The sequence below is a fragment of the Cicer arietinum genome, chromosome 7 (genome assembly GCF_000331145.2).
Source record: "Cicer arietinum cultivar CDC Frontier isolate Library 1 chromosome 7, Cicar.CDCFrontier_v2.0, whole genome shotgun sequence".
NCBI classification, from domain to species: Eukaryota; Viridiplantae; Streptophyta; class Magnoliopsida; order Fabales; family Fabaceae; genus Cicer; species Cicer arietinum.
The window spans coordinates 27,544,310-27,571,139 of NC_021166.2; the positions used below are offsets into that span (position 1 = coordinate 27,544,310).

The following is a 26,830-nucleotide window of genomic DNA, read 5'->3' on the forward strand; positions in this document are numbered from 1 at the left end:
TTTGTAATTCAAGTATTTGAATTAGTGGGTTATATAACCTTATGACTGAGGGAATTGGATATATGAAAGTTAGTGGTAAACCAAGATAAATTTATGTGTCTAATTATTTATGATTTCATTATTTGTTGTCTCTGAACTCGGTTACTTCTTATCTAAGTAATTCATAACAATCAACCAAATTTCATCAAAAAATAAAAAGTTATCAACTTTGTCAAACACAATTCAATCTATTACTCGTGTTTGCACTTTCAGTAGCTACTAAGTTGATGGTAAACCAGAATAAATTATTTTTTCACTTTAATTCTACAATTCTTGTTTTACTTCTGCCTCTAATCACTTAACCCAATTGTCGGGAAGGTAAGATTAAGGCCTCTGATCACTTTCATTGTCGGGAAGGTAAGACTAAGGTATTCATGGAACAAACAACCAAGAATTAGAAGAACATTCAAACCACCCTAAATTTAATCTTAGTTATGTTCACCAACCCAAATATGTATTTCCCTTTGTGTGTTTGTATGCTTATAATTTCCCCTGTGTTGTTTTTGTTGTTGTTGTTTGTTACTCAACTCTTTTTGTGTGATCATAAAAAGGGGAGAATATGTTTGGCGATCAATTGTACTAAAAATTCCAATTTCCATTTCAGTTAATTCCAATTACTAATGCTTATCAACCATCTTATCAAAATATATCTCATTACTCTTACATTTAAACATGCATATATTAAGGGGGATCCTTGTTGTGATATTCTATGTTAGTTTTTAATCCGTTAAAATTACAAATTGTTCATAAAAATAGATGTTTGTCATAATCAAAAAGGGGGGAGATTATTAGAATTAAGTTGGTTTGATGAACTATGACCCTTAATTGTTTTGATGACAACATAATTATTTTGTAAGAACAACATTATGTTGTAGTTCCCAGATCAGGTTTATTTTGAATAACTTTACGCTACATCCTCTAATGTTTAGACTGAGTTAAAGGAACAACAAAATTGTGCTCCAAAATTTGTATTTTGAGTCTGATGAAGGCACTCAAGAATGCGCCTTTAGTAATTATGTTAATGCAAGAAATGCTCTAATTGGTTTCACTCTTATGACTACAACAAGCATATGATTATTCTTCTCTAACAAGCAAGTGATTATTTTCCTCTGATAATCGCGTCAAACATTTGATCCTCTGACTCTATTTAAAAGTTAACACTTTAGATAGTCAATGCCTTGAAAAGTCAATGCTCTCAAAAGTTAACGCTTTGAAGAATACAAATTTGTGCATCATCTACTCAACACCTTGAATATGTTATTTGTCTAAAGGTCTATGTGAAATGCTCTGATCATGATATCCTCTGCTATTTTTTTCTCTGTATCAAAATACGCATAATCAATTATAAGGATTAATTTTGAACAAGCTTTAATGGTAAAATCAATATCTGAAGATTTGATACAAATATTCATGATACATGTTGATTTCTTGTAACCACGACAATGTCCAAAAACCCTAAAGATCTCTATAAAAGTATGTGTAACACTCATAGAAAAAACGTACGACAACGTACCACAATAAGCACAATACAATCGTCTCTATACTCTTACTCTTAATCTATTGTTTTATCTAACTACTGAGATATATCTTCTGAGAGTACAACATGGTAAACACCCTCTTGTGAGAGTTATTCAAATAACCTTTTAAGCTAGAAAGTTAAGACGACTTGAACACAATTAGATTGACTAATAGGTGTTCAATGGAAGTGTGATTCAGTTGGTGAATTAGCGGATTAAATCATGGCTTAATTGCAATTTTGGTCCCCCTATTTTAGCTTAATTACGAAAATAGTTTCCTCATTTTTATTTCACCCTAGTTTTGGCCCCCCAAACAGAATTTTGGTCTCAATCTTGATGAAGTGTCATTTATTTTTTGGCGCTTATTTAAGCCATATCATGCTTCAAGATCTCGTGTTACAACAATTGTACATAAGATTTATAATCATAAATGGTGTGGTGTGACTTAAAAAAATAACACTTCGTCAAGTCTTCGGACTTGGGGACCAAAACTAAGAAAAAATAAAATGAAGGGACTATTTTCGTGATCCAGCTAAAATAAGGGAACAAAAACTGCAATTAAGCTTTAAATCATTGAGTTCAAATGGATTGGACGTAGTTATAGTGTTGGTGAACTATGATAAATTAGATGTGTTATTCTCCATTTTTTTATTTCTTTGCTCTATTTTCATCACTTTGTTTTAATCTTGTTAAAACGATTTTAAAATAAAACACAATCCAACCCACCTGCCCCGCTTTCTTGTGTTTCTCGTTCTACATACACCATCTAGACTTGATGATTGGGATTGTAAGAAAGAATTTTAGTTTTCACATCACGCTAATCTCAAATTCATTATGCATTAACTTAGAAAACTCTTGTTAGAGCTTGTCGTAGAATAAAAAATGATACCATCAACATATATTTGAACAATGAGAAGGTCAGTCTTCGATGATATCCAAAATAAAGTATTGTCTACCTGACCTCTTTCAAAATTATTCTCTAATAAAAAAAAAAATTACTTAATCTATCATACCAAACTCTTGAAACCTATTTCAAACCATATAGAGATTTCTTTAAGTTGACAACATAGTCTATAAATTCATTATCTTCAAAAGCAAGATGTTGTTTGAAATACATTTATTCATTTATGTAACTATTTAAAAAAGTAATTTTCACATCCATTTGATATAAAACCCACTTGATTTTAATTGACTTATTTTCTTCTTTAGACTTGGGATCAAGATTTCATACATCATTTACTTTGAATAGATTTAACTTTTCTTGCATAGTCATTATCCATCTATCACTTGATTGAACTTCGTCTACAGTTGTAGGTTCAATTTTAGAGAATGTTTCTTTAAATGTTGATCTAGTCTTAAGAGGATCAATTGTACTTCCTATTATTAAAGAAAATGGATGTAAATATTTGTATTTTCATCCTAGTTTGGGGTCCTGATGATCTTGATTTGAGAGAGGTTCATTATTGCTTGTCCATGAGTTGTCAAACATATCTTCTAGTTCATTGGAGGCTAGTTTTGTTGATTCCTCTGATATCTATAGATCTGCAAAATCTACATCTAGCTTTGACTTTTTATGGTCAAGCTTTTTGTCACTAAAGACATGAATTGATTCCTCAACAATCAGTGTTTCTTTGTTATATACTCTATAAGCTTTATACTTTTTAGAGTATCCCAAAAAGGTACACTTTTAAGATCACGAATCAAATTCGCCAAGATTATCTTTGGTATTAAAAATATAGCATATACAACCAAATTGACGAAAGTACAAAATGTTGGACTTTATTCATTTTCATAGTTCATAAGGAATCTTTTTAATAATAGATCTAGTATAGATTATATTATGGATATTACATGCAACGTTCACTACTTATGCTCAAAAGTTCTTGGCAACATTCATATTGTGAATCATGGTACTTGCCATTTTCCAAAGAGATCAAATTTTCTTTCTACAACGCCGTTTTGTTGAGGTGTTGTATGAGAGAAAAAGTTGTGTAAATTTTCATTCTCTTGACATAAGTTTTCAAAGAGCTTATTTTCAAATTCATCCTTATGATCACTACGAATTGTTGCAATACAAAAACCATTTTCATTTTCACTTGTTTGCATAATGTAGTGAAAACCTTATGTGAATCAGCCTTGTGTTTAAGGTACTTTACCCATGTCCATCTGGAATAATCATCCAAAATAATAAAAAAGGAAAAGCTTTAAGATTAAGAAATGAGAAAAAGAGACCGATTCCAATCTCACACACTCATCCCCAGAAAGAATGAACTTGACAAATGCATTTTAAGTATGTGACACTAGGAACCGAAAGAACTTTCCATTGTCAGTTTCATGTGTGCTTTCTAACCTTTCACATCAACAATTACATGCCTACAAGCTCTTTGATTCCATATCTGTTACTTATTGTAACTTCAGCAAAAAGAAGATCACTATACATGCTATGATCTTTCAAATCAATAAATAAAGATAGCACTATTATCATAAGTGATGTTACAAAGGAAAATCATAATTGAAAGAGCATTCTTTGACGAAATCAAAAGAGAATACCTGACTACTATCAGCCTCAAAGCCATAATACCTCCTTCCCCTACAAAGTCAAAACTACAAACAGAGAAGTTTTATCAACCCTATACTAAATATAAAAAATGCCAATTATTATTACTGTTACAATAATAATAAAATGATGAATTTAAACGTGTTGATCTGCAAATTTGTTTTTAAAAAGTGAATGAAAAAGAGTTAATTTGAAGCCTCAGTACCACAGCCAAGAACTTTACATCAAAGAATATATAATTATTCAGATGGTAATTCCAATCAGTTGTGTCATCATTAGCTTCATTAATACCAAAGCACGATACAAAATAAATAGATAAGAAATCTTGTTACACAAATGTAATCGCACAAATCGGCACTGCAAAATCATCGTATATTGGATCCACAGGTTCCAATCAGAATGTGAAACAAATGACAAGCACTCTTGATTTTAGTTCAACCATAGCATATTTGGTCAGAGCATATAGCTACTAGAGATGTGGCATCGGACTGAATAAAAAAAATGAAATTGAAAAACAGAAAAATATGATATGAAAGATAAAACCCTCAGATAAAACAGAAAAAATATGATATGAAAGATAACAACTCCGCAATACAGCTGCAGTCACGAGTGGGTTGTAAATCAACGAGGATTGGGATTTTGGGGAGGACATTTGTAGGTGTATTAACCTATTATGAGCTAGCAATCCAACTATTTTTTTTCCTTCAAAATTACGATTTCTTTGTAACAATGGTTGAGATGTTAAAAAAAATGACACCACAACCACACAATGATGAATCTTAGCTCCTAAAACTTATTGCAAATGAGTCTGGAACAACTGTGCTATACAAGTCCTAATACCACAGGGCAAAATTGACTAAGATTTTGGACTGTGTCTGCATCTTTAAACCAATGGAACCAAATTACAGAGCTGAGAAACTCAAAAATCCCAGCAATCACCTCATAGATAACTCTTAATTTCTATAATGAAATCTCCCACATAGCTATGTCAAACTCATTCCAACAAAAAGAATCCAAACCGATGTCACCTTTAGACACAATATCAATTGCATAGAAAAGGTTAAACCGCGTTCATAATCATTAATGCATATAAGCAGAGAATAATGCTCAAAAGAAAAAGTATTACTCTAAATGGCTGAAAAAGAGACACTCCAAATAGCTTTGGCAGCATTATAAGTGAGATCTTACATCTTGGAATACACCTTTTTTACAGATTCATTAGGAGAACTTTATTCAGAGCCTTCCATTATCATGATCAGGGGCATTCTAGCCTTCGGCATCTACAAATGTGATCATCCAAGTCTATTTGCGAGATATTTCAAATTGAGATCAAATCTCCTAACAGGTCTTTGCTTGGGTGAGACAACACGTTCCAGTTTCAGATTGAAACATTGTTTTTGTGCTCATTTGCTGGAAATGACAATTTAATTCCAATTTTAAACAACAATCCACAAAAGAAATTACTTTTAATCTTTGAGACCACCAGTAAAGAGAAACGTAAATCAGTTGGAAATAACAAATACTACATAAATACAATTACAACAACAACGTGGAATACTATAGAGGGAATTTTTTTTAAACTGGTGGAAAAAAACAAAAAATACTAATCCAAAGACTCCAAAACGACCAGAAGTTTACATCAAAGTGTAAGATCATTCAGAAAGTAATTCCAAATCAATTTAGTCCTCATTGGCCTTATAGAAGATAAGGAGTTAAGATATATTGAAATGTAATCGCACAAATCGGCTCTGCAGAATCATAGTATAAAGGATCAGCAGATTCCTATCAGAATGCAAAACAAATGAAATTCACTCTTAATTTAGGTCCAATCATAGCATCTCTGGTCAGAGCTCATATTTATAGCTACAAGAGACGTGGCATCAGACCCAACTACAAAAATATAAATAAAATTCAAACTAAGGTTAAAAGCTTAAAAATTAACAAATGAGAAAAGCATAAGAGACCTATTTTCAGTTTCACACATGGCGCCAAAAAGAATGAACTTGACAAATGCATCCTGTAACTAAAATAGTTTATGTCTGTCTTACTGTTGTATATGTATATGACACTAGGAACTGAAAAAAGATTCCATTATCAATTTCATTTGTGCTTTCTAATCCTCCGTCACAACATTCAATTCTCATGATTGGTTGCATTCTAGCCTTCGACATAAAATATTAGATACTGGTGCAATGTAGGTAACTTTAGAGAGGTACTTTAATGGATTAACTGCGTACTAGCTTTTTCATTCTATATCTGTTATTTGTTAAACTTTAACAAAAATAATACTGCTTATAATCTGTAAGCACTGCTTACAACAGTATGCTTTTAATCTTTCAAATCAATACATAAAGATTACACTATAATCATAATTGATGTTACAAAGGGAAACCTTTCACTATAGTTTAAAGAACATTCGTTGAGGATATGAAAAGAGAATACATATGACTGCTTTCAGTTTCAAAGTCCTCCCTTCCAATTCCAAAACAAAGTACAAACTTCAAACAACTAAGTTTTATCAATCCTATACTACATATTGAAAATGATAATTATTACATCATTACATTAAAACAATAATAAAAATGTTGAATTAATACAAGCTAATCTGCAAGTGCATTATAAAAAAAGTGAGTAGAAAAAACGTAATTTGAGGCCTCAGTACCACAGCCAAGAAATTTACATCAAAGAATATAATTATTCAGACGGTAATTCCAATCAAATGTGTCATCACCGGCTTCGTTAATACCAAAACACCAAACATAAAAAATAAAATACAGAAATTATAATTATACAGAAATGTAATTGCACAAAACGGCTCCGCAAAATCATAGTATATATGATTAGCAGATTCCTATCAGAATGCAAAACAAATTGATATTGGTCCAATCATAGCATCTTTGGTCAGAGCTTATATTAGCTACCAGAGACGTGGCATCGGACCGAATTAAAAAAAAAGTTAAAACTAAAAAAAAAACGAGAGAATTTGATTTGAAGATTTAGAAGAAACAAAACCCTCAGCCACCCGTTTCAAATCTCACACACAGCTTCACAAGCAAATAATGAACTCGACCGATGACAGCGATCTGGTATCGGTGGATGAGAGCATTTTTTGAAACAGAGCTGCTGTATAGTGTCATACGGCACTTCCTATCAATTTTTGGGAGATCCTCCTCATAGGGTAATTTCGCACTTCTTATCACCAAAATATAACAAGAACAAAACAAAATTCTTAAATAAATAAAAAAAACAAGCATAAAACAAACACCCTAATCAAAAAACAGAACTAAATCACAAATCATAGATTAAAACCAAACACACCGAACATAACTCCGGACATAGATACCACTTGGATGAGCAGTTGCGGTCACAAGTGGAGTGTGATTGAGATTGAGAACTTAGCAATGATATTTATATGCAGCGCTTTTCGTGGGCTATTTTTTCTTGGATCAAAATTGTGGGCTATTAGGTTAGGACGTCATTTGTTTTATTTTCTATTCTAATTTTTTATATTTACCTTTTAATAAAAATTTTGTTATAAATCACAAAGGTTCAAATATAAAATTTCATTGTTTTCCAAAAAAAAAAATTGTTACAATTAAAAAATTTACCAACAGGGGTTCAACACTTGAGTCTAGTTGTCACGACCTAAACATTAAATGTCGTGACCGGCGCACAGACTATACTCCTAGCCTTGCAAACTTATTAACTAACTTAACAACTAAACAATTAAATTGATCTCTAACCATTTAAATATATATATATATATATATATATATATATATGTACTTTTTCTCGAAATTTCGACAGAGTATCATCTATAACTTCAACATTCTCAAATTTATAAAAATTTTGGTTAACTTTCAATTCAGTCATAATTCAAATAACATTATCAAATTGCTTAATACACTTCAAAAAAAAAAGGTTTTCTAGACTCCAAAATAACTGCAATTTACAACAGACGTTACAAAAATGGTCATCGATCAAAGAGGCCTACCAAAAAAGAAATATGGTCGAGACTTGAATCTACTAACAAATTTCTACAGCTGCCTGTGAATCAGAAAAAAAAAAAAAAAAAAAAAAAAAAAAAAAAAAAAAAAACAACATGAAGGGGTAAATCACAAAGACTTAGTGAGGAGAACACAACCGCCATCAACTAGAAGGAAAACACAAAAAAGATAGAATAACTGTTTTACAATCTGGTGGTACTTATGTTCAACAATATTACTTACAAATCTAGAAAATTCTAAATTTAAAATATACACATAGAAAGTCATTAAACTTATAATTTAACCGTTCAGATAGAAATATTAAAATCCAGTTAATAACGAAGCGAAATCAAAATAAACAACCTTAAAAACATCATAAAAAATCAAACAAGTAAAATTATAATTTTTTAGAACCAAGAGGCGGTTTCATCTCATCGATAGCTTTTTCCTCCTAAGGGTGGCATTTTCATTAGGAGTGGCTCCATCTAACGGATAGCCCTCTCCTCTCAATCCTGCAACGCATCGTCAGATATCAATTAGGGAGCTTACATCTCGTTAATAGCCCTCTCTTCCTATGGATGACATTTCTCATAGGGGCGACTCCATCTAACAGGTAACTCTCCCTAATCAAAACGAGGTAACTACGTGCACCTATCGCCGTTAACGATTTAATAATTTTAACAACGATTTCCTAAAACATGTATTTAAAATCATTTCTCATTTCATCATAATTCATGCACTACAAGAAATCCCCTCATTTGTGGCCAACTTTACAAATATTTTGTGGTCGAAAAAAACTCTCACAAATTAGTGACCGAAAAAGCTCTCACAAATACAAAAATTGAAATTGGTCTTTTATTTGTGGCTGAAAAAGCCCTCACAAAAGCTTAAAAATGTAGGTGGATTTTGTGGCTGCCTAAGCCGTCACAAAATCCCAACGTTGTGATTTTGTCAGGGCTTTGGCAGGCACAAAATCCACCTAAATTTTTAAGATTTTTGTGAGGGTAAAGGCCGCCACAAAATCCCAAAGTGACGTTACCTTTTGTGGCTGCAAAAGCCACCACAAAAGCCTGAGCCATTACCTTTTGTGGCTGCAAAGGCCGCCACAAAATCCCAAAGTTGGGGCCCCCGGGGCCCGCCACAAACGCCTGTCTTTTTGCCCGTTTTGGTCGCCACAAAAGCCATATATCCGCCACAAAGGATCGACCAAATTCTATAAATATCACTCAACTCCTCTTATCATTTTTCACTTCTACCTTCTCTCTAAACCTTCTTTCTAAATTTTCTCTCCACCTTCTCTCTACAAAAATTATTCCTCCAAGCTTGCTTATATTTTGGTAAGTTTATATTATATTATATATTTAATTTTTTATTTTTATTTTTGATTTGAAGTTATTTATGTAATTAATATTATTGAATTTTTATTTTGACAGTGGTGATATTGTGTTAATTACTTCGAAGAGCTCTAAGTTCTGTGAAATCTTCAAGTCAGACACTACCCGACATCAAGTTAGTATTCAATACATTTTAAATTTAGATTAATAAATATATATGTGATATTATAAATATATTTATTTTATTTTTAAAATATAGATTAGTAAAATATGTGTTATTATAGATTTATTTATAAAAAAAATAGAAATTATGTTGTTTACATAATATATGATAAATAAAAATTTGAAACACATATAAAACTTATTGATTTTAATATAACTATTTTAAAAAAAATATTATTAAAATTGATGATATCAATATTTTATGTTAGTTATTAAAAAGAGTTGTAGTTGAGTTAGTACAAAAAATTTATATACTTTAACAGTCTCTATTTTTGTTTATATATAAGGAGTTAATTGTTTAATGAAAAATTTCATTAAACATTATTTAAAATTTTATTTTGGTTTGTATAATTATAGTCTTGATAATAATTTATTATATTGTTTGCAAATGCTCCCCTAATTGACATATAAAGTATGTCAAAATTTATATATAATACTTTTGAAAAATAAAGCAATTAATATATAAAATATCGATATATATAAATCAACCTCAACCAGCTATGGCTCCTCCTTCGACTAGAGGTGGTGTAATTGAAGATGAAATCCAATTTCAAACCATGATGTCTCCTCCAACACAAATTCATAATACTTTTGAGGGACTTCTGTCGTCGGGTAACATTGCAGGAAATAATGACGGTGGGAGTGGAGCTGATCAGAGGAATTATTATGAGAATGGATGTATTTGAATAATTTCATAATTTTATTTTTGGTTTGTATGAACACATATTTATCTTGTCCTAGTTAATTATTGTGTGTTTAAGTTTTGGTTTGTAAGACATTATTTATTAATTTTGGAATATTTTATTTGGTTCGGTAGTAATTACTTTAATTATTATTAATATTATATTTTTATATATAATAGTTATTTTAATTTTTAAATTTAATTTTAGTTTAATTTTAATTTAATTTTTATTTAAATAAATCTTTAATTATAATTATAATTTAAATATTATATTTGAAATTTAATTTAAATGATAATTAAATTGTAATATTATATTTTTAATTTAAATTTTTAATTTATATTGATATTAGTTTATTATATATAATATTATTTTTAAATTTAAATTTAAATATTATATTTTAAATTTTAATTTAATTATAGTATTGTAATTTTAAATTTATATTCATATTAATTTATTATATATAATATTATTTTTTAGTATTAATTTCGAATTTAAAATAATATTTTTTTAATAAAGTTAATATTTTGTAGCTGCCTAAGCCCTCACAAAATATTTATTTTTTTAATCTCGAACATCCTTTGTGGCGGCCTAAACCCTCATTTGTGGCGGTTTGGGCCCCCACAAAAGTTTAACTTTTTAAAATCAGCTTATCATTTGTGGCGGCCTAAGCCCTCACAAAGTGAGGCATTTGTGGTGGCCTATGTCCTCACAAAAACAGGCGTTTGTGACGGCCTTTGCCCTCACAAAGGACAACGAAATTTTCACACTTTGTAGCCGTTATAACCGCCACAAAGGTTTGTGACCACCTTATTTGTGGCTGCCTAAGGCCGCCACAAATGCCTACTTTGTGGCTGTTTTTCCCCTTTATGAGGGCTTTTGGCCTCACAAAATCCATGTTTTCTTGTTGTGATGGAAAACATATTCAATCGCATAACAATTCAATATTTAAATACTTTTAACTCATACATAAATCAAACTAATAACATATCGTATAACAAAAACCATTAAAATAAATAAATGACAAAATCGAGATAAATTTCAAAGGTTGTGTTCCCTGAATTTTTAAATAAATATTTTAACATAGAAAATGAGTAAAATAATAATTATAACATTATAAAAATATATGACGATGACCATTGTCAACTCACAACTATGGAGAATCGCCTAAGTTTGTTCTCCAACAACTCTCAGTGTAGCAGACAGGACCTCAGCTGACACATCTGAATAATATATAAAAAAAATATTCTCAAGACTTTAGAAAAATTATTCTAAAGTTTAGCTAACTCTAGAAAACCAAAAAAAATCATTTAAATCTACTCTAAGCACAAAATAAGATTTTTAACCAAAACTACATTTCTCTAGATATTCACACTAGCATTAGAGTTGTGTATTTATCTCAATAGCCTCAATAAACAACTCTCAGGAGATGGATACCTTTTTCCTTCCCTAGATCATAAACCCTAACCCAAAAATCATAACCAAGAGAATTTGTAGGAGTATGAGAAATTATACTCTTAGGGATGTTAAATTCATTTTAAGGGTTGAGGGTTTGAGTATTATGGAGTGAGAAGAAGCAAGGAGAAGGAAAGGAAAAAAAACAACAACAAAATGGGAAAGATAGGTTATTTGTCGAGAGGGAGAGAGAAGAAAGGGAAAAATGAATTATAAAAAATGATGTGATGTGGAAAAGAAAATGTAGTGTAGTTGATTTTAATTAATTAATTAATTATTATTATTATTATTATTATTATTATTATTATTATTATTTTAAATGACACGTGCATGTCACTAGTACAAGAGATTATACTTTCACAATATAGTTAATTTATTCGAGTTCGAATTTCTGCGATGAAAATTCATAATATTATAAGAATAATGCATCAAGTGTAACATTTCATCCTGCACTAGAATAACACATGAAAGGCAAAGGGAAACATGGCAATTAAAGGCATAAAGCAAATAAGATGACAACACCTTTTCTTCAGAAGCTTGATTTCGAATCTCCTCATTTTCTTCCTCCAGGGTTCTACATTTAGCCATCAGCATCTTCTCCATCTTGCTTTGGGAAGTAAAAGTTACAGCGGAAATGTTATCTTGCAACTCCTTTACTTTTTTGTCCATTTTCTCCACTAAATTCTAATAATATGAGAACTCTTGTAAGAACTACTAAGAAAAAGTGTGAATGTGTGTGTGTGTGTATACATAGGAAATGTGGAAATGAGGACTGAGATGTATACATGAAACTAAGGAAACATCAAATCAACTATCTCGAGGCACAAGAAAAAAATCAAGACAATACATATATATGCGCAATAGAAGATCAAAACTGTGTGGTTCTGACTTTGGATTCATTTCTACAATTTAAAGGCATTTTCCTATTCTAATATGCCATCTAAAACACTTAATTACACATTCAAATTAACCCTCCATCGTAAAATCTATCCACTTTGTTGGAACATATTGTATATTTGAGAGGAATTGAAATTGAGAAGAAAATAGAAGAAAATAGAGAAAACAGAAAACGAAGATTGATCTTCTGCTTCTGTATCAGATTGATCTTTTCAATCTGCAGATTGATCCAGTTCTGTATTACATTGATCTTGCCTTTTATAGAGGCAATTTTCTAGTGAATAGATTTCAACAAACTTAACCACCTTCTAACTATATTCTAACTACCTTTTAACCATACTCTAACTACCTAATTACTAACCAATTTGAATTACATCCAACATGCTCCCTAATTCAAAGTGATTCAATTTGATGTTAATCCAAGTTTAATCCTCATCTCTTGGAACTTCACCCTCTTCAAGTTTTTTGTTAAAATATCATCCTTTTGATCATTTGTATTACAGTGTTCCAGTTTTATCATGCCCTTCATTACTTGATCCCTTAAGAAATGAAATCTTGTTTCTATGTGCTTGCTCCTTCCATGGACACTTGGATGTCTTGCTAGGTCTATGGCTGATTTGCTGTCTATCTTCATCTTCACTGCATTATTACTTCTCAGTCCCAATTCTGCCATTAATTCTGCCATCCACACAGCTTGGCATGCTCCCATGGATGCAGCCACATATTCAGCTTCACAAGTAGATAATGCTACTATGCTTTGCTTCTTTGAACACCATGAGATTAGTGAGTTGTTGATTGTAAACACATAGCCTGTGGTACTCTTTCTATCATCCATATCTCCACACCAATCAGCATCAGTGAAACCAATAAATTCAGCTTCCTCTTCATTCAGTTTTATGGAATATAACAGTCCAAGTTCAATGGTCTCCTTTATGTATCTCAAGATCCTTTTTGCTGCCATGTAGTGTGATGTCATGGGATTCTCCATGTACCTACTAATCAGCCCAACACTATATGAGATATCTGGCCTAGTGTTAAACAAGTACCTCAACGATCCTACAATTTTTTTGAAGGTTGTAGGATCAATCAACTCATTATTGCCCTCCAAATCATTGCCCTCTTTGGACAGCACCAGCACTGATTCTGATGGGGTGCTGCTTCCATTGCAATCTTGCATTTTAAACCTTTTTAATACATCACTTGCATACTTTCTTTGATGCATAAAAATTCCATTTTTTCTGGTTTCAAACTCGATACCAAGGAAATATGCAAGCATGCCTAAATCAGTCATCTCAAATTCCTTCTCCATTCTGAATTTGAACTCACTGATTTTCACTTCATCACTGCCAGTTAGCAGTAAATCATCAACATAGAGGTATATCAGCAGTGCAGGTGTTGTTGCTCCCTTCTTGACATAAACTCCATGCTCATTCACACACTTTTCAAACTGCTGCTCTATGAGAAATCTGTCAATTCTCTTGTTCCAAGCTCTAGGTGCTTGCTTCAGGCCATATAAGGCTTTCTTCAATTTGTAAACATGATCTTATTTGCATGTTTTCACATATCCATGGGGTTGCGTCACATACACTTCTTCATCTAATGAACCATTGAGGAAGGCTGACTTAACATCCAATTGATGCATAGACCAACCTTTGTAGCTAGCAATTGAAACTAACATTCTTACTGTCTCAATTCTAGCTACTGGAGCAAATACTTCATCATAGTCCAGCCCATGTTTTTGCAAAAATCCATTTGCTACAAGTCTGGCCTTGTATCTAGCAATCTGCCCATCAGGTTTAAATTTCAATTTATAGACCCATTTCACATCAATTGGCCTCTTGTTCATTGGCAGATTCATTAACTCCCATGTCTCGTTCTTCTTTATGGCTTTGAGCTCCTCATCCATTGCTGCTCTCCATCTAGGATCACTCAAGGCTTCTTCATCACTTACTAGTTCTGATTCAGCCAACAAAGCAAAATGTGTTAATTCTACATCTGCATTGATGGCTGAGTCAGATGTCACTTCATATGGTTGTAATCTGACTAAAGGCTGTCTAGCTCTTTCAGATCTTCTCATAGGCTCAAAAACTTGTTGACTTGTTGTTCCTACAGGTTGGCCTTCATCAAGCCCCATTGTTTCTGTACTGCTGTTTTGACTGATGGAACTAACTGATATGTCTGGGCTGGTTGGGCTGCTTGAGTTGGCTTCAATTATTTTCCAGTTCCATCCTTTTGATTCATCCATTAGTATGTCCCTGCTTATTACCAACTTGTTCTTGTCTGGATCATACAACCTGTAAGCTCCAGTGGCATCATATCCCATCAGCACCATCTGTTCTGCTCTATCATCAAGTTTTTTTCTGTTTTGAACTGGCACATGCCTGAAGCATAGAGAACCAAACACCCTTAGATGATTCACAATTGGCTTTCTTCCAGTCCAATCTTCTTCAGGTGTCCTTGTGCCCAATCTTTTGGTTGGACACCTATTCAAAATATACGTTGCAGTTGACACTGCTTCCCCCCAGAATTTATGAGGCACTTTCTTCCCTTTTAACATACTCCTAGCCATGTTCACTATAGTTCTGTTTCTCCTTTCAGCCGTGCCATTATGTTGGGGAGTGTATGGTACAGTTACTTCATGCAATATCCCTTCTTTTTCACAAAAAGTATTGAATTCATGAGAGTTGTATTCTCCTCCTCCATTTGTTATGATGATTTTCATATTAAAGCCACTTTATTTTTCAGCCATTATCTTGAATTTTTTAATTATTTCAAGTACTTCATTCTTTCTCTTGATTAGATATATCCAAATTTTCCTTGTAAAATCATCAATGAATGATACAAAGTAACGATTATCTCCTATTGATACTTCTTCAAAAGGACCACACACATCAGAGTAGATTATCTCCATCATTCTTGAAGATCGAGTTGGTACTTCAGCTTTGAATGAGTTTCTGTGTTGCTTGGCCTGGCAACATTCTTCACACAACTCCTTTGGGATTTTAATTTTTGGAATTCCTTGCACCATTTTCTTGTTATGCAACATTTGAAGGCTTCTGAAATTTAAATGTCCAAACCTCTTATGCCACAACCAATCTCCATCCATAACTTTAGCAGCTAGACATTTGCTCTCATTGATCTGGATATCAATCTTGAAGGTTCTATTTTTTGATAGTGGTGCCTTCAAGATTAATCTTCTTGAATCATCAAACAATCTCATTTCACCCTGCTCCATCTTCATAGAATACCCCTTTTCAAGCAGTTGTCCAAGACTTAACAGACTATTCTTCATGTTTGGCACATACAACACATCGCATATGAATGATTGTTTGTCATCTCTTCTTTGAATCAATACCTTTCCTATTCCTTCTGCCATTACAGAACTGTTATCTACAAATCTGATCTCCCTTTTCACCTTATCATCATTGCTTACAAACCACTCTTTATGACCAGTCATATGATTTGAACAACTCGTGTCAAGGTACCACTACTCCGAATAGTCATCATCTGTTTTTGTTGTAGCCATCAACAATAGCTCATCTGAGTCTGAATCCTCAGCTGCCATTTGTGCTGTGTCATCTTCTCTTTGAACCTTTTTGGATCTACATTCATTTGCAAAATGTCCCCATTTTTGACAATTGTAGCATTGGATTTCTTTCTTGTTGAATTTTTTCTTACCACTTTGATTGGTTTTCTTGCTAACTTGGGCCTACAAGGCCTGTACTTGAGGTGTTGAGGTTGCTGCACACCTTTCTCTTACTCTCAGTTCATGAGCTTCAAGAGAGCCTTGTAACTCCTCCATCTTCATCTTATCAAGATCCTTTGATTCTTCAATTGCCACCACTATGTGATCGTACCTTTGTGTTAATGTTCTAAGGATCTTTTCAATAATCACCACTTCAGTTAATGATTCACCATTTGTCCTCATCTGATTAACAACAACCTGCACACGATTGAAGTAATCTGCCACAACTTCATCTTCTTCCATCTGCAATAATTCGTATTGCCTTCTTAACATTTGGAGCTTCACTTTCTTGGTTTTTTCATCACCTGTGTAATACATCACCAAGATATCCCATGCCTCTTTTGATGTAGATACCTTTGAGATCCTTTCAAAATTGTTTGAATCCACACTTTGCTGGATGTAAAACAATGCCTTGCAATCTCTTTTCTTGCAATCTTTGAAAGCTGTTTGTTGTCTTTCTGTTGGATTGCACCAAGTTGTTCATAGCCATCTTGAACAATCTCAAACACTTCTTGAGCTCCCAGCAACGATCTCATTGATGCAGACCACCTCTCCCAGTTCTTCCCATCCAGAATTGGCAAGTTCGATGGAAAACCTCCTCCATTCATGTCTTCTTTCACTCACAATTTTGTGTTTCCCAATTTTGATTTCCCCTCACACTTGCACTCGTGTTTCCCAAGGTTTAGAACCCAAGCTCTGATACCAATTATTGGAACATATTGTATATTTGAGAGGAATTGAAATTGAGAAGAAAAGAGAAGAAAATAGAGAAAACAGAAAATGAAGATTGATCTTCTGCTTCTGTATCAGATTGATCTTTTCAATCTGCAGATTGATCCAGTTCTGTATTACATTGATCTTGCTTTTTATAGAGGCAGTTTTCTAGTGAATAGATTTCAACAAACTTAACCACCTTCTAACTATATTCTAACTACCTTTTAACCATACTCTAACTACCTAATTACTAACCAATTTGAATTACATCCAACACACTTTGCCTCACTTTCAATAACTGAATATGTCACATGATCAAAGTACAAAGCTTGGTTATAACAACAGTAATAATAGATAGAAAATATATCAAATCTGGAGCTTTAGCAGCCAACAACATATTGAAAGGATTAGGATTTTAGGAGCATTATGATATCTTTCTATTATTAAAAGCCAGCTAGCTATCAATTAATTAGAGGACACTTTGTTGAGAATTATTAAACACAATCGTAAAACCTCAAAACTAAATAATTTGGTGTTCTTTGTTGTCAGATGTAAATGAGAGAGTGAGAGACCAAGAAAGTTGCACTTCACTTTAATTCTTACTTCGTTCGTACTATACTTTTTGAAGGGAAACAAAGGGAACATATTCAAGTGGTTGAGCTGAATGCCAAAAAGAAAAACATACACACAATCAAGCTAATTGCTAAAACAAACACGAATCTTGTGTTAAAAATAGTATTTTCAACTCTGCTATCTCTAGTACCCGTTTTGCAAATGTTACAATCAAGGCAACTTCTTTTTTCTTTTCCTTTTCAAGCTGGTAACCAATGGAAAAATTATAGAGTCAACAAAACTTTGTCCATGGATGATGAAATATTTTGATGAAAAAAGGATTCTAGATTCTAAACCTGATCTCTCAAAGATTCTTCAGATGATTTCAGGGCCTGAAGATAATTAATCAACATTTTTTGTTAGTTCATGTGTACATTTAAAATACAGAAAGTTATTGTAAAAAGAGCGAAATCTTGGCATGTTGCAAGCTGATTCTTACATTCCTGAAGGCTACAAAAAACATGGTTACAAAGTAAAATTAGGTCCAAATATTGTACTCCAATCTGTTAGAGACCAAAAGTGTTCCGGAAAAACCAGATTGATCAGAATAAACTAAGAACTTTATTGATATTAGAAAATTTTATAATTCAAGTAAAATATTGATTGTATGTAATCACTAACTAATTAATCACTTGATTAGTTACTTAGTTTGTCATAAGTTAGTTAGAATGAATGCGATCAAAGTCATGTATAAATAGCATAGCCATTACAATAAAAATAGAGTCCATTCATTCCATTTGATTCATCTTTCTGGTTTATTTGCACTACAAGCAACAATATTAAGCAATAACAATTGATATTTAGAGCAAGGTTTTCGATCCAAAGATAAGAGTGATAAACACGAGTGAAGTGGGAGGATCAAAATACGAGTGAAGTGAGGATGAGTTCAAGTATAAACAATGCAAAATTTTCCATCCCAATCCACATTTTGATGGAAAATATTGGGATAGATGGAGAGTGCAGTTTCGAGCATTGTTTGGCTTTCAAGAAGTGTTAGAAATCATAGAAAATGGTTTTGAGGAGAAAGTCAATCCAACATAAGAGCAGAGGTTGAATTTTAAAGAAAACAAGAAGAAATATTGCAAAGTCACATTCACTCTTCATCAATGCCTTGACACAACCAACTTTGGCAAAATTTCTGATGCAAGGAGTGAAAAAGAAGTCTAGGACATACTTGAGAAGTTTGATTCTAGAGGAACCAAAGTCAAGAAAGTGAAATTGCAGACCCTACAAAGACAATTCGAGTTACTGCATATGGAGGAGCAAGAAAAAGTGTCTGATCTGATCTCAAGATCGAGGAGCATCACCAATCAGATGGCTTGTTGTGGGAGAAAACTTACTAAGCAGAAACTATGTGAAAAAATATTCAGATCTTTGCATCCAAGGTTTGACTACATTGTATGTGTCATAGAATAGTCTAAAGACATTTCCAAATTGAGTCTTGAAGAATTGCAGGCCACTTTAGAAGCATGGGAATTGAGAATGAATGAAAGAAATGGGGTTAAATCTAGAGGTCGGGCACTGGCAGTACAAGCCTACAAGAAATAAGACCAGAAAAAGAAATGAAAAAATAATAAGTTCAAGAAAACTGATGATAGGTTTAAATCCTCGTCAAAGGGAGACATTACAAGTGGTAAATCAAGAGGAAAATCAAATAACTTTGACAAGAAGAAGGTGCAATACTACAATTGTGAGAATTATGGAAATTTTGCTAATGAATGTTTGGCTGGTAAAGGAACACAAAAGAAGAAAGATTAGAATGAGGCATGAGCTGCTCAAGAAGATTCAAACTTAAACATAGTCTTGTTAATGGCTACCACGAACAAAGAACATTCTTCACCCCAATTCTGGTTTCTTGATACTAGATGTTCTTATCATATGACAAGTCATAAAGAATGATTGGTGGATATTGATACATCAAGAAGGAGCAAGATCAAGTTTGCTGATGACAGAACCTTGGAAGCTGAGGGAGCTAGAAGCATGATGACCAAGAGAAGAAATGGAAAAATAGTGGTGATTGAAAATGTGTTGCATCTTTGAAAGAACATAATTTGTGTCATCAATATAGAGACTGCAAATATTCAATGTCTGAAGACATTGAGCTCAATTGATGAAAATTGGCTTTGGCACTCAAGATTTGGATATCTCAACTTCAGAAGCTTGCAACAGTTAGAAGTCAACAAGATGGTGAGTGGAATTCCTATGATTAATGTCCTTGAGAATGTGTGTGAAGTGTGTATGGAAGGCAAACAATCAAGGAGCTCATTCAAATCTCAAGTGCAAGCAACAACAAAGAAGTGTCTTGAAATGGTTCATAGTGACATTTGTGGACCATTTGAGGTACCATAATTATGAGGTAATAAGTATTTCATAACTCTTGTTGATGAATTCAGTAGAATGTTATGAATTTATTTGATTAAAACCAAAGATGAAACATTAGACATATTCAAAAACTTCAAGATAAAAGTGGAGAATATGTCAAGATATTAAGGACATATGGGGGAGGAGAATATACATCACATTAATTCAAGGAATTTTGTGTCAAAAATGGATTTGAACATGAGGTACTACTCCTTACACACCTCAACACAATGACATGACTGAAAGAAGAAATATAACCATTTTAGACATAACTAGAAGTATGTTAAAAGAGAAGGGATTGCCACAAATTCTGGGGAGAGGTTGAATTAATTGCTGCCTATATTCTAAATAGATGTCCAACAAATAAGCTGCCAAAGAAAGTACCAGATGAGATCTGGAGTGGAAGGAAACCAACAGTAGGGCACTTGAGAACATTTGGTGCTCTATGTTTCAAGCATGTATTAGACTAGTGGAGAAGGAAAATGCAAGACAGAAGTCAAGCCATGATATTAATAGGATATCATCCAACTGGTGCTTTAATGACTCTTCATCATATGCATATTTTCATTGTTTTAAATTAACTATTTATCTTCAATCATTAGTTAATTAAAGGAGTTATTTGATATATTTCGTTGATTCAAGTTCTTGGATTTAATAAAATGCTTATGTTCTTATTTCCTTGATTAAGTAGAGATTTTCCGTAGTTTTGCGTCGTTTCTTTGTTTTAGTGCAGTGCTAAATTTTGGAGAGAAATCAACATGATCTAGGTGGAGTATTTCAGCCATATCTGGAGTTTTAGAGGTGCAGTTGGAGTCAAACCAAGTGCACATGGAAGCTAAGATCCATAGCTACAAATTTTACGAAGACACCGATACTAGATTTGGAATCGAAAGAGGGGGAAAATGCAGTAATTGTCATACAACAGATGTTGTGCGCCTAAAGCGCAAAACAGGTGCCTTGAGCGCATTTCGACCTTCTTGACTATGTCCAATTACGTCTGAAGCGCAAATTATGTGCCTGAGGCGCATGGCGCGTTGCTGAATGTATAAAAAACACGTTTTTTTTTTCTTCACTTTCTAGGTATCTTTTTTACTATTGGGAAGTGGGGAGACTTGTGCCATAACAGAGAAACTCAGAAACGGTTGTTCTTAACACCATTGAAGGAGTTTTATCAAGAATCATTCATGAATCCTTTATGTAATTCTTTTTTAATCCTTATCTTTTGTATCTCTGTCATGAGTAATTAAACCCTATTTGTTAGGGATGAGTGAAACAAGATGAAATTCTTATTTTTCAGATTTGATTTCTAGTTATATGAATAAGTTTATTGAATTATTTTTCTCATCAATGTGTTTAATTCTTTTTATTGCTTGATCAACATTAAAATATTCTACGATTTGTATTTTAAAACGAAAATGGATTTTATGAATGCTTGAGATGAGAAATTCATGATATTGTAGTCTAGGGATAGATGCATGTCATGAAACCAATTAAATTTGTTGCATAGGCAATAGTTTAAAAAGAAATTTTTTGTACCGTAAAGCTTAATTATAATCTTAAATTCAATAAGGGATTAGGGGTTACTTTGAAATTAAAGGTTATGCCACTAATACATTAGGGCAAGAATATAAAGAGAATTTGATAAGAATTCAATAAAGGAATTTAGTCACTAGGATCAAATTAGAAACCAAGGTTGGATTCGAAGTGAAACTCATCCCTGATATTTTTCTTATGATAAAGGATCAATTTTATTATTGTTGTTAATTTCAAATATTATTTCAATCAATTCAGAAACTTTTTGTTAAATTTAAGTAATTAAATACAATTCGATAGTAAAACACAATCCTTGAGTTTGACACTCGATACTACCGTTTTATTATCACTTGCAAAGATTCAATACACTTGTTGAAATTCTATTATGTTTACAAGCTCTATGATCTTATCAAAAACAAGGTGGTAGTCAGCATGGATGTAAGAGTCATTGAACAAGAGAGTTGGGACTGGAAGCAAGAGACCAACAACAACCAACACTTGAAACAGACTTCTAGCAGCCTACACTGGAGCTGGGAACAGGAGACCAACAACATAAGTCAACCCATACAAATACCTTTGCAAGTGCAACATGATCATCAAACAGTGTGAACAAAGATGAAGAAAGGATAGAGATAAGCAAACATCGGAGAGCAAGACAACCAACAACACGTTTAAGAGAATTTGAAGTATACAATGACAATGAGATTGAAAAAAGTGGAGATCTAGTTCACTATGCCTTATTTGCAAATACAGAACCCTTGAATGTTGAAGAAGTCTTGAAGAAAGAATCCTGGAAGAAAGCAATGATGGAATAGATCAATGCAATTGAAAATAATCAAACCTGGTACTTGATTGACTTGCCTCCAAAATAGAAGCAAATTGGGGTAAAATGGGTCTACAAATTGAAGTTGAATCCAGATGGAAGAATTGCCAAATACAAAGCTAGATTGGTGGCCAAGGGATTCCTACGAAGGGTAGACATAGACTATTCTGAAGTGTTTGCTCCAATGGTCATAATTGAAACAATTAGACTTGTAATAACATTGACCTGTGCTAAAGGCTGGATGATGTGCTAGCTTGATGTTAAGTATGCATTTCTGAATAGATTGTTGGAAAAGAGGTATATGTCTCTTAACCACCAAGATTTGTGATTAAGAGAAAGGAGGATAAAGTGTTCAGATTGAGGAAAGGTCTTTATGGTTTGAAGTAAGGCCCAAGAACTTGGAACAAAAGAATTGACTAATTCTTAATTGGCATTGGATTCGTCAAGTACATAGTGAAGTATCGATTTTATGTGAAGCATTTCATATTGAATGGAATGCATGCAATGATCATACTATGCTTATATGTTGATGACTTGTTAGTAACTGGCAGCAACAACAAGGCAATTCCAAAATTCAAAGAAATCATGAAGGATGAGTTTGAAATGATAGATTTGGGCAAACTGAGCTATTTTTTGGGCATGGAGTTTACTGAGACAAAAGAAGGATTGTTGATGCATTAGAAGAAATATGTTGGAGAGATCTTGAGAAGGTTTAATATGGTTGGTTGCAACCCTCCTGTCGCACTAATTGAAGTCAATCCAAATCTGGGAACATAAATTGAAGAAGAGCTGGTTGATTAGACCCTCTTCAACCAGGTTGTTGGCTCCCTAAGATACTTGTGCAACACAAGACATGATATATTTACAAGTTTGTAAAACAATGCATTATTAAAATACTTCCTCATCCTTAAATATAAGGTTCTCTTGAGAATTTTTCTTGTCTTGTTTTATAAGACCTCATTGAACTTTCAATTATATTATTATTATTATTATTATTATTATTATTATTATTATTATTATTATTATTATTATTATTATTATTATTATTATTATTATCATTATTATTATTATTATTATTATTTATTACTATTACTATTACTATTACTATTACTATTACTATTACTATTGAACAAGATGATGTAACATAAAGTCATAAAGTATCTATATATTTTTCTAGATTATTAATAATTTAATGAAAAGTTAGTGAAAATATCTAAATATTTTCTTACTATGTGTTAAGAAATTAGAAGAACCAAAATCATATTTTTATGTGTGAAATATTTTTAAATACCACGTGTGTAACAATAATTTAAATCTAAGACAAAAAGAATTTTCAACTTTTGAATTTGACAAAACTTTTTATTTAAGTTCTTACATTGTTTGAGATTTGATTTGTCAGAAAAATATTTTTCTAAGCAAAGAATATTCAATTTAATTATTTTAATAATAAAATTATTTTTATCGTAATAATAACTATTGATAAATATTTTACGAGTTTTAACTTAAGATTAAATTTATCTGCGAGCTGAATTGCGTCATATTGATATTTGTAGAGAAAATTAGTAATTTTACATAAAGTGAGTTTTAACTTTTATTAGAGATAGATATTTTAAAAGAGAAGTAGTAAGCAATTTGCTCACAAACTTGCCACATCTCTTTAAAATTTAATGTGTGGCTCACATCACAGTGTGTTTCTAATAAATAGAGCTTAAAGTCACAAAATTTTACTCCAATCCCCCCTTCATGTTACAGCCACCTACGTACTCCTTCCTTTTTATTTCAAAATTGTCTTCTTCTCTTTTCTTCCATTTTTGAACTTCAAGGAAGCTTTCAATCACAAAACCTTCAACTATAAAGTTGTTTCACTACTTGAAAGGAATACAAAGAGCTAATGATCAATAGTTGAGGTAGCTATTTCTCCTATCTTTTCTCTCGGGAAAAAATGATTTTGTTATATAGGGAAGGATATCTAACTCCTAGTTATTGTGTTATCAACTGCAACTTAAGAAATTAATAGAAGGGTATTTTTAGAAAAATGTCATTAAATGTAAATAAATTAATTGACTTTTGTTTATATTTAAGGTAAACTAATATATATTAACTCTCTCCGACCCAAAATAATTGATCCATTTATAAAAATAAAGTTGCCCAAAATAATTGACCATTTCAATTTTGAATATATTTATTTTCAATTGTATCATTTAATTAATATTACTTAAATGATTTCCAATACAATATTTTTTATTGTACATTTATGACATTGAAAGTATCAATACCAGATCATTTGATAAAAATAATATTCTCTCTATAATTTATACATATTTTCTAAATATATATGAAATGATGAAATGATTCAATTATTTTAGAATAAAACAGTATTTTTGGAAAGCAACTTGGCATTCATTTCCTTTCAAAAGCGGTTGAGATTATGGAAGACAGCGCTTACTTCTCAAATGCAAGTTGAAGTTGAATTCCCTTTCTTTCCTTTCTATTCATTATAATCTCCAACCAAATAAGGAAAATTTGGTCATAGCAATAAATACTTTGACAGTATTATAAGCATAGTTTGCACCTCAACTCCATTATTGTTGCAATGCTAATCCAGGCGTATCCTCTGGCTTCTATAACCAGAAGCACATCCACACCAAAACCCATCCACCCTTATCATCTATCTACTTAGATAGTGCACAAACGTAGCTTAAAAATAAAATAAACTGATGGATAACAACACAATAGTATTCTGTCTGTTCTTTTTAGTCTCCTTCATGAGAGCAAGCACTTCACTTGACAGTTTAGCCGTTAATCAATCCATCAAAGATGGCGAAACATTAGTTTCAGCAAATGGAACTTTTGAAATGGGTTTCTTCAGCCCTGGAAAATCAAGAGGTCGATATTTAGGTATGTGGTACAAGAATTTAACCCCTGTAACCGTTGTCTGGGTAGCTAACAGGGAAACACCAGTGCACAATAATTCAGGAATCTTAAAACTCAATGAAGATGGAACTCTTGTGATTCTCAATGGCACAAACAACACCATTTGGTCCTCCAACACGACAACGAAAGAAGCGAAAAATTCAATAACTGCACAGCTCTTGGACACGGGAAATCTTGTGTTGAAAATTAGGCATGATAATATTTTGTGGCAGAGTTTTGATTATCCAAGTGATACATTATTACCTGGAGTGAAGCTTGGATGGAACTTAGTTACTGGTCTTAATAGGGTTCAATCGTCATGGAAAAGTGTAGATGATCCAGCAATGGGAGATTATACTAGTGGTGTTGACCTCAGAGGATATCCTCAAGTAGTTATTAAAAAGGGATCTGTCATAAGATTGAGAATAGGATCATGGAATGGACGTGCTTTTACTGGATATCCAACACAACCATTGAAACAAAAGCAAAAATTTGAATTTTTTCAGAATTCTAAAGAAGTGTATCATACCTATGAAGTCGTTGATAGCTCGGTTGTTTGCATATACAAACTATCACTTTCAGGAAATTTGCAGGCTATAGCTTGGACAAATCACTCAAGCAATAGGATAATTATCTACACTGGCGCGGAAGATTCATGTGATAATTACGCTATGTGTGGTGCTAATTCTGTATGCAATATGAATGGAAATGTTCCTAAATGTGAATGCTTGAAAGGTTATGTTCCTAAGTTTCCTGATCAATGGAATATATCATATTGGTCTAATGGTTGTGTTACAAAAATTAAATCAGTTTGTGGAAACAATAACACAAGTGGTTTCTTGAAATATGGAGAAATGAAATTGCCAGACACGTCTTCATCATGGTATAATAAGAGTATGAACCTTGTGGAATGTCAAAAGTCATGTATGAAAAATTGTTCTTGTACAGCTTATGCAAATATGGATATCCGAAGAGGAGGTAGTGGTTGTCTTCTTTGGTTTGACGATCTTGTTGACATGAGACTAATTTCTCAATGGGGACAAGACCTCTATATCAGAGTCCCTTCTTCAGAATTAGGTACAAGTTTTATTTATCATTATTTTTTGTCTTCATTTGTCATACCTCTTGACTGCAATCTAGTCAGACACATCTCGACTGTCCGATCAAAATTGGACGGGCTGAATATTAAGTTTAGATTTTAGATTAAAAACAATTAAAATCCAACCTTAATATCTAGACAATTTGATCTTTATCAGATGATTCAGATGTGCTCGCTGCATTGCAGTCAACAGCATCAAATCGAATTCTGATTTTGCTTGCAACTTCCAACAAAGTTATTAGTGATGCTTGTGAATGTTAATATTTGCTCTGATGTTATTTTCTTAACTTTAACATCTTCTTTCTTTTTCTTGCTAGCTTTGCCAATTTAAATTTAGGGAAAG

At 32.4% G+C, this 26,830-nt stretch overlaps 1 protein-coding gene, 1 long non-coding RNA gene and 6 other non-coding genes across 10 annotated transcripts in view; 1 reads left to right on the top strand and 7 right to left on the bottom strand.

The window, feature by feature from the left end:
- Positions 1–2,802: 2,802 nt before the first annotated feature.
- On the bottom strand, positions 2,803–7,554 carry LOC101500053 (uncharacterized). 2 transcript variants are annotated; one of them, XR_003473954.2, is made up of 2 exons: positions 5,240–7,554; positions 2,803–4,160 (listed from the first exon to the last, which is right to left on the bottom strand). It is a non-coding gene; the product is annotated as an uncharacterized lncRNA (long non-coding RNA). The 2 variants fall into 2 exon arrangements; XR_003473953.2 differs by having other exon boundaries at positions 2,803–5,141.
- Positions 4,304–4,395, bottom strand: LOC113787855 (small nucleolar RNA snoR77Y). Its single transcript, XR_003474377.1, has one exon. It is a non-coding gene; the product is annotated as a small nucleolar RNA snoR77Y (small nucleolar RNA).
- LOC113787865 (small nucleolar RNA snoR2/U65) lies at positions 4,448–4,603 on the bottom strand. Its single transcript, XR_003474387.1, has one exon. It is a non-coding gene; the product is annotated as a small nucleolar RNA snoR2/U65 (small nucleolar RNA).
- Positions 5,839–6,000, bottom strand: LOC113787863 (small nucleolar RNA snoR2/U65). Its single transcript, XR_003474385.1, has one exon. It is a non-coding gene; the product is annotated as a small nucleolar RNA snoR2/U65 (small nucleolar RNA).
- Positions 6,761–6,850, bottom strand: LOC113787854 (small nucleolar RNA snoR77Y). Its single transcript, XR_003474376.1, has one exon. It is a non-coding gene; the product is annotated as a small nucleolar RNA snoR77Y (small nucleolar RNA).
- LOC113787862 (small nucleolar RNA snoR2/U65) lies at positions 6,908–7,054 on the bottom strand. The gene has a single exon (XR_003474384.1). It is a non-coding gene; the product is annotated as a small nucleolar RNA snoR2/U65 (small nucleolar RNA).
- Positions 7,123–7,294, bottom strand: LOC113787839 (small nucleolar RNA Z112). Its single transcript, XR_003474361.1, has one exon. It is a non-coding gene; the product is annotated as a small nucleolar RNA Z112 (small nucleolar RNA).
- Positions 7,555–24,192: 16,638 nt separating the features above from the next.
- LOC101500278 (G-type lectin S-receptor-like serine/threonine-protein kinase At4g27290) overlaps positions 24,193–26,830 on the top strand; it is a 5,155-nt gene continuing 2,517 nt past the window's right edge. The window contains exons 1-2 of one of the 2 annotated variants that reach the window (XM_004509923.4): positions 24,193–24,382; positions 24,842–26,465. In XM_004509923.4, coding sequence (XP_004509980.1) covers positions 25,193–26,465 — 1,273 coding nt within the window. In that variant the 5' untranslated portion in view covers positions 24,193–24,382; positions 24,842–25,192. The remainder of the gene's footprint in view (positions 24,383–24,841; positions 26,466–26,830) is intronic. The other variant, XM_004509924.4, reaches the window with a different exon arrangement.